This window comes from Azolla caroliniana, unplaced genomic scaffold (assembly GCF_043228905.1).
Source record: "Azolla caroliniana isolate FFs.n. ecotype wild unplaced genomic scaffold, voAzoCaro1.0.p SCAF_3, whole genome shotgun sequence".
Taxonomy (NCBI): Eukaryota; Viridiplantae; Streptophyta; class Polypodiopsida; order Salviniales; family Salviniaceae; genus Azolla; species Azolla caroliniana.
In genome coordinates, this window is record NW_028230438.1 from 22112473 (window position 1) to 22123763 (window position 11291).

The following is an 11291-nucleotide window of genomic DNA, read 5'->3' on the forward strand; positions in this document are numbered from 1 at the left end:
ATCCCCGAGGATCCCGGTCGGAGAACACCTCTCTAAACCCAATAAATAACATTTGATGCTACCTTTGTTCTCATTTATCAAATGAGGGATCGCCACTCTTGGACACATACCGTCACGGCTTTACGCCCTCGCAACTATTGCGGGATACTAACCAGTGGGATGGAATACTACTGATCATTGTTCAAGCTGAAGCTGGCCCTAGTTCCGTGGAGAACCCGCGTTGTCTCCATAACTTGGACCACAAATCAAATGTCTACCTTTAGGTTTATATATGCTTGCACTATGGTTTGCACCATGATTTGTGGTCACATTTGTGGATCCTCTCTAAGGGTAATAAAAAGCAATATCCTTCGAGTGGTACGCCTGGCTTGCTTGTTTGGTTCTATATTATCTCATTTTTTCTTGCTTTTGTAAGCCTTATCAAGAAAAATTTGTTTTGTTTTTATTTATGTGCTACTTTTATGCGTAAGCCTTATCAAGAAGATATATGTATGATGTGATCCTTATGAAGTACGAATCTAGCGACTTTTCAATATATGTTTCTTCTTTGTATGTTAACCAATCCATTTGTAGCTGATAGGTGTTAAAACAAGATATAAAAATGTCATTGACTTCTTATAGGGTCTACATAAAAAAGAAGAAGTAGAAACTTATATATAGGAATTGTAAGAAAAGTGTAGCATAATTTGGAAGTATGAAAAAGTTTAGGACAAATTTTTACACTTGAAAAACCTTTAGTAATAATGATCAGAAGTTGTATTCTATGTAAACTCTTATATCATGCAATCATTGTTTGTCTCTTATTGGATAACATGGTAGACTTAATGGGTGCTTTACTTCCAAAGAGTAAGATAAGAATTTGTAGGATATGCAAATTAGTGAACAATGTGAGAGACAAATACACTTTGCAAAGTTTTAGGTCTTAGTGAAGGTTGGGCTTAGTCATGATTTTCCGTGCTAACGTCTAATTTAGAAAATAATGCATGCATTCATAGTATCTTTTGACATGTTTTGGATCATGTCTTCCCAACCTTATTTTATTGTGAATGTGTTACTCTCTCAAGAATCATGTGATGAACCACACTGGTTTTATATTAATTGTGTGACTTTCGTCAAGCTTAAGCTTCAATTAGTAATGGTCATTAGGGAGGCTCAATCCTGTCATGAGAATGTATGCATAACTACATTGTTAAAGAGTAATTAAAGCAATCTAATATCCAAATTAACCCCCCTAATATTGCAAGTTCATATGCATATTCAGATCCTAATAATAACCATTACTGTAGTTAGGTTTACCTTTTAACATTTTAGGTGGTTGTGTAAAAACCATTTTGTTAGAAGAGACACCAATGAACGCTACAATCTAGATGATTTGGTACATTATGAAGCTTTCGTATTAGCACAGATAGTCTTTGGCAATGCATGCTATAGTTTTGATTCCTTGTATTAAGGAAAGGGAATTTGTAAAGTCAAACTGAAGGATAAAACAATCTCAAATCTGACATATGGTATCAGCCCTTCAATAATGCAACATGCATTTCATACTTCAGTAAACTTAGAAAATAAGGTATCCATTAAAATTTGTATTGCTCCCATTGAAAAATCATCATGCACATCACAATTCATGGTGAGAACAAAAAATCTATGAGAGGCCTTTGTAAAGAAAAGATGTTGGACATATCATACATATGCTTGATAATTTGTGTCAGAATGGTTCATCACATTTTCTGTTACACATAATACTTCAGGGTTGGCAGCCATTTATAAGCTAGGTTCAACCCCAGAGTATACAAACTTTTGACTCACTATAATGTACCCAGGAATACAAAATTATGACTTTCGAAGTGTCAGAGAGGACATAATTCCCATATGAGATAATCTGAATGAGCACTATTTCCAACATCCCAGATTCTGCCAATGAAGATTCAAAATTCATGTAAGTTTTAAAATGGCCGGAATGTGTATGGAATGGATACATTCCAAATGATCTAAATGTTTGTATGTATGTCAAGACATATTAAATCCAAAGTTTACCCAATGAATGCAACAACCCTTCACCAAGCACAAAATATGAAAAATTCCTCTTTGGACATCATTGTGGCCGAGGATACTGCATTGGTGCCATTTGAGACCAAGTAGGCTGCTGCCCCCTTTGCATAGGTGGCATTGGACCTTGTTGTCCAATTGACATTCTTAGTTGCATCGGACTACCCTGTTGTGGCATCCTTCCTTGCATTGGTTGCATCGGACCACCTGGTTGTGGCATCCTTCCTTGGATTGGTTGCATCAGGCCACCTGGTTGTGGCATCCTTCCTTGCATTGGTTGCATTGGACCACCTGGTTGGGGCATCATCCTTCCTTGCATTGGTTGCATTGGACCACCTGGTTGGGGCATCATCCTTCCTTGCATTGGTTGTAATGAACCACCTGGTTGTGGCATCCTTCCTTGCATTGGACCACCTGGTTGGGGCATCATCCTTCCTTGCATTGGTTGTAATGAACCACCTGGTTGGGGCATGTTTCCTTGCATTGGTTGCATCGGACCACCTGGTTGGGGCATCCTTCCTTGCATTGGTTGCATCGGGCCACCTGGTTGGGGCATCCTTCCTGGTGTTGGTTGCATTGGACCACCTGGTTGTGGCATCATCCTCCCTTGCATTGGTTGTAATGGACCACCTGGTTGAGGCATGCTTCCTTGCGTTGGTTGCATTGGAACACCCGGTTGTGGCATCCTTCCTTGCATTGGTTGTAATGGACCACCTGGTTGAGGCATGCTTCCTTGCGGTGGTTGCATTGGAACATCCGGTTGTGGCATCCTTCCTTGCATGGGTTGCACTTGACCTTGTGTAGGTCGCATCGAACCACCCTGTTGTGGCATCATTGTTCCTGGTGATCTACCAGAAAAATTCATTCCCATGGCTGGAGTCGTAGAGCCAGGTCCTGGGAAGCCCTGCATGGATTGTGGCGAAGGTGGTTGTGGCATAGAACTCATCTGTTGTTGGAAACCTCTTGGCATGAATCCTTGAGAATAGGGTCCTCCGGGTTGTTGATTGGGTGGTTGTGTGTTACTTTGGGCTGATCCTGGAAACCTTGTTGGTGCCATCTCTCTCGATTGTGGAAGTGAATTCGCTCCTCTTGCTCCAGAATATTCTCCTGGAGATTGTCCATAGATAGGGCTTCCATATTGCATCTGACCAGATGATTCTTGAAGAGACATGCCTCTTCCTCGGGGTCTAGGTTGATTTTGCATGCTTGAAGTTTCACCTTGGTAGTTTTTTTGACCCCATTCTGATGTATTTCCTTCAAATGCATTATCTCCTGAAGGGCCCTCAACAGCAGAATCTTTGCCAGATGGCCGTTTTTTCATCATATCAGTGAGCATACTAGAATTTGCAACCATTTCTATAACAGACATGGCTGGACCTATGCAGTCCTTAACCTTGCCACTAATCTCTTTAACTTTCATTGCTGTGGTTTTCAAGGTTTTAAATTGCTCAGCTGTTTCCATGACTTCTGCTCGTATATTGTCATAGAGCTTTAAGGGCTGTATATTGTCATAGAACTTTAAAGCAGCTGGTTTTTTCCCCTCCACATCAGGTTCAAATTGTTGTTGAAGAGATTCACCTTCATCCTCAAATATTTTAGGGTCTAGATTGAATGAGTATCTTGGTGCTGTGGAACGAATCTACAATGGCCTATGGGGTTCAATATTTTGATGAGCTCACAGATATAGAACAGAAAAACTCATTGTTACCTTGGCTTGGCGCTCCTGCACAACATACAAGAAATTCTCCACTTTGGCTTTCAGCTTGTCCCTCTCTTGTTTTAAAAGCTGAAAAATATGAATATCCACCACAATCATATAATCATTTAACAATGGCTCTGCAGCTTTTATAGTCTATTTATACAGGGGATAAGTAACCTTATATTGGGGCTTGACAATTTAACCCTTAACTACAAAAAAGTGTCTTACTGTTACCACATTTATTATCTTAAATGTATGGTCATGGGTTGATTCATAAACAAAATCAAAGCAAACAGCAAACACAAGCTATTTTATATGCTCTACAGTGTACACTTCTTATGAGGTTGATGCAAAATTATAACTAGTTTGGGAAGTTTTTACATATTCAATGTTCTGCCCTTGAAAATAACTTGCTTTCGCTTGTTGCAGTCCATACAACTGCTGGATTGCCTCTGTCTCTATCTTGATCCTTTCACGTGCACGTGTTGGTTCCCCACCACGAGCTTTCCCTATGCATTAGGAAGGAGCAACACAGAAGAATTCTTCTCGTTTAAAATTTCCATTGCATCTTAATTACGTCATTATGCCTCCAAACTGTTAACCGAGACTATTTCAGCTAAACTATTTTCGCTAACCTGATAGATAATGGTCCAAGATATCCCAAACAACAATAGCACGCATCAAAGCTCCTTCTTGTTGGTTGGCTTGTGCTTCTAACCCTGCAACTTCTCCCTCTAGCTTTCCAATTCCATCTTGAACCTTTGTTAACTCTGCCTGATTACTGTGAAATGTCAGTCAAATTTATATGACAGGAACCCCAAAATGTATCATCAATTTATATCATAAATTCCCACTATTATAAAGAAGCTATTCAAAGGAAACATTAAGTCGCATAAGTTTAGGAGTGTCACTTATTCTTTCATGTCTCATTGAGAAAATTCCGTTCCGGATTTGACTTCCCATAATGATATTGTTTAAAGTAAGCACAAGTAGTATACATGAATATAGATGAAACAGAGCTGTAAAACAGTATGCGAAGACATCTTAACCAATCATGAACCGAATTCTCAAGGAATATTTGGAAAAATAAACAATGTGTGGAAACAATTGAAAAATGTGTGTAAAATTGGTGATAAGAGGGATAAGCCTTATCATTGAAATGATACGTCAAAATCCTGTGTCTCATGAACCCATGCCCACAAATTGATTCATGACAGAAAAACCTCTTGGAAATGAAGAATAAAGATTCCAAACATTTCAGAAAGGTACATAAAGCCAGGTTATGTAAAGCATATCAGATTTAAGTTTATGTTTCCTAACATATATTTTGTAAATATCTTATAAATCTTTGAAGAGATCTTTCCCAAATTTACACAGCATGACTAACATGAAAGTGATATCAATGACGTTACCATAAGTGCTTGCCCTTCGGGTTTAGTTGCTGCAAATTCTAATATTTCCTGATTGCCATATGAGTTAGCCAGCATTCTTCTAATGTCCGCACCCCTCCATCTAGCTTTACGCAATTGATCTATACAAATGATGCAATTTAGGTTATAAAGAATTTTGACATTTCTTTAATTCCTCTGAAATTTCTGAAGTATGCTTTCACCTAGCAGAGCTTCACGTGAATCAGCAGCAATTTCCAACCTTTGGACCCACTCATCCTGTAAAACTTTTTAGAATATTGGAACTGATTAGTACAATTTTTACAAATCTAATATAGGGCATATTCTCAACTCTATTCCTATGAGCTAATATAAGAAAGAAAGAAAGAAGAACTATATATTAACATCTTTTAAGACGAAACAAGAGATTACATCTAATTGACGTCTCGTCTTTGAGAAAGAAAACACATTAGCATCTCTAAAAGACCATAAGGTTCTATAGAACCTGACCAAGATTACAACTATGTTCACTCATTAATGTGATTACCAAAAGAAACATGTTTCTATTCCAGTTTCCTAAAAACTAGATATCTGGAAATGCAATCATTAGTAACCAGCAATCAGCTTTGGTGCTTGGTCAGCATAACTGAAATTGCGGAACTCTGATCCATCATCAGTCATCCAATATGGAAATGTCCACAATTTATGAACAACGAGATAATTTTTTTAAAACCAGCACTGTTTTTCAGTTACTGAACGTTATATTAAAAAACATCCAAGGACAAAGACCAAGCCTCACAAAACCTTACAACATGTCTTCTGCCTTCTGCTATTCAAAACAATCCAAATGCTCTTCTGATGATCATTGAGTGCATCTTAAAACTTACAAACTCACATATTTCCCTCCATTATCTGGTTAACGGCTGTTACTAGCTCATAGCCATATTTGTTATCTTTACAAGTCAATGACAGTTTTTTTAGCCACATCCTACTCATGCTACAAGTATATCAAGGGCTACACAAATGGGCTCCAGACCAGGACATTGCAGCAGGATTACAACACATCACGCAATAGCAATTTGTTGTGCATGTAGAGTCCAGCCTCATGAACCACAATCTCACCGCCCTTGTTAGATAAAGATCATTTTCTCCTGCCGTTGCAGATACTTTCCTCGTTTCAGAGACCTCTCCATTCGGATTAACCTACGCTAGAGATTTTTCGAAGACAAAAATTATAATATATCTGAGTTGAGAATCTTAAATACATAGATGATGAGATTCTTAAGTCATGCCTTAATTCTATTTCTATTTACTTTTTTTACTTAGTTATATTGGTTTGTTGTTCTCAAAGATGAGACAACATTTTAAGATGTAATCTCTTGTTTGGTCTTATGGGCCCACTATAAGACACACTTCTTACATACATTGGAGGATGGATTTGTCATCAGGCCACCTTATATGGACATACATCTATCCTATGCGCTGCGTAGTGTGATAGGGCAACTACGAACTTCATCACATCAGCTACACATTGAGGTAGGCAGATATACACGACTACCTCTAGAAGAGAGAATTTGCCAATTGTATCATCAAGGAATAGAATCTGAAGAACACTATGTTTGTCATTGTAGTGTCTTTTATGAAATCAGAGGGAGATACCATTGCCTCTTTAAACAAGGCTTTGGCCCACTATGCAAGGTAATGGAATATGAGGAACAACGATGCCTACGACTTTTCTTGCTAGAGCTCAAGAGACATCGGGAAAAGTTGTTGAAGAATACAGCCACACAAGCTCATCCACAAAGAACAATCACAAATTTCTTTAGCCCCATCACTCCTAATACTACAAGTCAATCACGGGATACACAAATCGGCTCCAAACCAGGACATAACAAAGGGGTTACAAATTTACAATTGATCGGGCAATAGCAATTTGCCGTGCACGTAGGTCCCGGCCCCATGGACCACGACCTCGATGCCCTTGCCATTGACAGATAAAAGCCATTATCTCCTGCCATCGTAGGTGCTTCCCTCGGTTCGGAGACATTTCCATTCTGGATCGACCTATGCTAGAGATCTTTCGAAGACAAAAGCTACAATATACCTAACTTGAGGATCTCACATGTGCTAAAAACCAGATTCCCTCATTTCTTTTCTTTTCATGTTATTTACTTTTATATTTACGGTGTAATATTTATTTTATTTTGATTTGTTCTCAAAGACGAGACAACACTTAAGATGTAATCTCTTATTTGGTCTTGTAGGCCATTTTGGCCTCTTAAAAGACATTAATATACCTTTCTTTCTTTCTTTCTTTCTTTACTACTTCAATAATATGGAGAAAGTAACTGGAAACTGCTAGATAATACAAATGCAGGACCAAGAGTGGTATGCTAATGTGTATTCTGTTAATGTACCCATGCCAAGGTGTGCACTGTACGGATGGATGTAGTTATGCCAGTGTGTTTTGAGAGTGCAGAAAGAGGTGTATACCATGAGTAAATACCTACAACATGCCACAAATACTAATATTTTACCTTATGAAATTGTTTGTTAAAAGTAGACATGGAAAAAACGAGGATACTTTACTAGAAGCAAAACAGAAGGAACTCTTTTGCAAATAGCAATGAAGCGTGAAGAAATCAATCAACAATACAGAAAAGAAACATGGGAAAATGCCGATAAGGAAGATAAGTTTTACCAATATTGAATGCTGCTGAAATAGTAATAAAACTTTGATATATTTTGGGTTTTCTCCATTTTGTGAGGAGCTCTTCCCATTATCTGAGTAAAAGATGGCCTGATGTTCTCTGGTCCCTTACTTTTCTTCTATGTGCAAACTATTCCCAACTGTCGTGGACCCAGCTGGATGAAAGGATGTGGTTTTTTTATTGTAGGCTATTTCCCATGTGAACTTTGGCAGGTGGGAGCCAATTTTGAGGCATTGTCCTTGCTTGAGGAGATATTGTTCAGGTCTCACTTGAGGGCCAGCATTGAGGTTGGCCATTGACAATTTAGGCATTGACCAAACTGTGCCTCTGTCCGGTGGCTTGTCCATGTTAGTTCCATTCCCATGCGGAGCAACATACATTGTAGACAAAAATTAAATAAAAGATAAAAACTAATCCTAAAGAACTCTCAAAAGGCAAGGAAATGAGACTTCTCAAACATATAATGGCCAAGTACTCTTTAAGCCAAAAGAAGTCATCCAGCATAGTCAAAGAACACCCAGGTTTTGAATTCTGCAAATAGAGCTTCTTACCTTCTTCCCAAGCCGTAAGCAATATAATGGAAGTTTCATCCCTAGATAATGTGCATGTGTTATTCTTTAGTCAACAACAGATTCTTATACGTCTTGCAAAAAGATCATGATTGTAAAAAACCTACAAGTGCTTGATGAGAAGGTGCTGCTACAACATATGTATCTCGCTTTGAATAACCAACAAACTGCTTGCCCAAGTAGATATGGAATGTAAATTTCTTTGAAGTACGGGATGTATCATCTTGCTTCATTTCGACTTTACTTGAATCAAGTGGAATGACACCAAGAGGAACCTTGTCTTGCACCTGCTCATTTAAAAGGCATTGATATGTAAGATTAGCATTTTAAATATTTGGAAGCTTCTAGAATGAAGAGGTAAATGCCTATGGTTCACAAACACAAACACAATCAGACCACAACGTGATATAAGATTTTTCAGGGCGATATAATGTATACCTAAAAACATAAGTTCTACAAAAATTAGATCATTAACCCTTATCTCTTTTATCAATATCAATTAGTTATGGATAGCGACATTTGGGTCTCCCTTACATATCTACATGAGCATCCCATTCATCATTTTGGTTGGGACAGTTAAATTATCAGCTACTCCGACATGTGTTCTGGACCTTAATTTTAACCCTTTTTAGCAACATGTTTTCTCATACACCATGTGCATATTTACTCTTTTTGAATTTCAATGGAGGCGAAAATGACTAGCTTCCTAGTTTTTTGCATATGTACTTGTACTCTTCTATGGATTGCAAAAAATTAAAACTATCTTCGTAATCCACATGCATATTCCTTCTTTGAATAAAAAGTGAGAGCAAATGATCTGCCTGCTAGTTTATATGCAAAAATACACTTTTTTGAGAATCGCAAAGCAAATGACTAGCTTCTTACCTAATGATCATATTCAATCTTTAAACTGGAAAGGAACATAAAATGAATAAATCCTAGGTCAATGTGCATGTTCACTCTGAGCATAGTTCATGCTCCTTATGTACATGCATTTTCCAGTCAGTTCCTATGACCTGATGTTTAAAAATGGATCAAATGGTTATGTTGTATATGATATTTTCTAACTTCGACAACATAGGATGGCTATCTCTTTTCTTTTCTTCTGATATTTCTAAATATATCAAAATTTGAGAAATGGATTACAAACTAAAATATTACCTTCAAATCATCGCCAAAATAGAAAAGATATGACTGTTGGAGAACAAAGAATCGTTTCTTCCACGATGTGAACTTTCCCCCGCGCTTCTCAAGCCATCCGACAAGATCAGGTTCACTCCACATGCAAGCCTACAATAGAATGGTATAATGATATTTATCACAGGGAAGATGTTCGACTGAAAGGCAAAAGGCCGGCAATTTCTAATAATTATTATTTATGGAAGTTATATAATCTATACAAAAATAACGGAACGGAGTAGCATAGTTGTTTACATACATATACATATACATATATACATATATACATATATACATATATACATATATACATATATACATATATACATATACATAAACATAATTATTCTTTTTCATTATTTCCCGTTGAGGATAATCAACAATAAAGAGTTGACAAATTTCAAGCAAATGCATGATCAGAATTCGTTGAATAGGATATGTACTACGTAGATACGTATACATGCATACACGATCTTAAAAGGCTTCAATGGGGAAATACAACAAATTATTTTCGTGGATTTCGTCATTTCAAACCTGGTTTTGCACAGTAGGTATTAAGGCATTCATAATTCCCTTCATGGCAGCCATCATTTCCTTCTGCAATGACAGTTGGAGGAGAAAGAATGAACAAAAGAAGAAAGAAAGAGTTACGAAGATCGTTTAATTTTCATGGCGTGCTTTGTTCTGTCTGTTATTTATTATTTAGATATAATGCCCTTCAGAATTTTGCATAATTAGGACGGTACCCCTTTACTCTCATTCCTCTTTTACCCAAAAATACACTTTCAATCGTTCACTACTGCGTTGTGTAGTCTCAAACTCTAATTTGAGACGTCATCGTAAACCCGTTGGGTTTTTTGGTTCATAATGAAATGACCATGAATCTTGTAACTATTGCATCAAGTATCTTGCTCTTGTGGAGTAAGTTTGCGAGGATTGAGAACTCAAAAGGATTTTCAATGGAGTGTTTATAGAGGTGCCTGATTGAAGACAATTAGTGTTGAGGAACCAATCCTCTTGGATCAATTCTTTATTCTCTTGAATGAATCCTTCTATGAACCCTTATTATCAAATATATACACACGTAAGGTTTTAATTATTTATCATGATACCCTATCTTATTTGACATTTTATCATTATATCACCTTGCAATATGTAGCCTTACATCACTCTCTCTAAAATTAGCCCATTGATTTTGTTAAAAACATTAATTTGATATTTTAAGATAATTTATTATGATGCATTCTCATTTGACTAGCACAAGTCATCAATATTTTGGACATTAAGAGGAATGGAATATGCTATCCACATTATCTTGTTTTAAACTTCCCAAAAATCCCTTGGTTTGCATTATGCTTAATTAGTCATAAAAAGTTGGTTCTATTCATGAATCACTTCACAAGGTAGGTTTCTGCAACTAACATATTTAATCATTAGTTAGCCCAATGTTCTAGAAAATGTGTATAGAAATATATTTGAAAACATTATAACAACATTACGAGAGGAAAACATTTACTTTGGCTTTATAACTAATGGACGGATAATTTGTTTTGAAAAAAAAAAACATTTTACTTTGGCTTCTTGAAGGTGTGTCCAAAACTTATTAATTAAATTTTTTTTGATGATATATATATATAATCAACAAAGAGTATTGCAATGCAACTTTCACAATAAAACATTTGACAATATATAATAGGCT

The 11291-nt window shown here is 36.8% G+C and overlaps 1 protein-coding gene across 9 annotated transcripts; it reads right to left on the bottom strand.

The window, feature by feature from the left end:
- Positions 1-1570: 1570 nt before the first annotated feature.
- Positions 1571-10256, bottom strand: LOC147866615 (uncharacterized). 9 transcript variants are annotated; one of them, XM_087317063.1, is made up of 11 exons: positions 10127-10256; positions 9575-9703; positions 8521-8700; positions 5358-5412; positions 5158-5276; positions 4381-4519; positions 4127-4254; positions 3755-3832; positions 2428-3685; positions 2296-2337; positions 1571-2253 (listed from the first exon to the last, which is right to left on the bottom strand). In XM_087317063.1, the coding sequence occupies exons 1-11, from the start codon at positions 10181-10183 to the stop codon at positions 2093-2095; spliced, it is 2346 nt and encodes a 781-aa protein (XP_087173189.1). In that variant the 5' UTR covers positions 10184-10256; the 3' UTR covers positions 1571-2092. The 9 variants fall into 9 exon arrangements, with proteins under 9 accessions (XP_087173189.1, XP_087173186.1, XP_087173191.1 ...); XM_087317060.1 differs by having other exon boundaries at positions 2383-3685; XM_087317065.1 differs by having other exon boundaries at positions 1571-2505; positions 2761-3685.
- Between the last annotated feature and the right edge of the window lie 1035 nt (positions 10257-11291).

Coding starts and splice junctions, on each gene's coding strand:
- LOC147866615 (XM_087317057.1), bottom strand. CDS start 10,183: ATGATGGCTGCCATGAAGGGAATTATGAATGCCTTAATACCTACTGTG. Junction 5,277..5,357: donor TTCACGTGAAGCTCTGCTAG/GTGAAAGCATAC, acceptor TCATTTGTATAG/ATCAATTGCGTAAAGCTAGA. Junction 4,520..5,157: donor CCGAAGGGCAAGCACTTATG/GTAACGTCATTG, acceptor CACAGTAATCAG/GCAGAGTTAACAAAGGTTCA.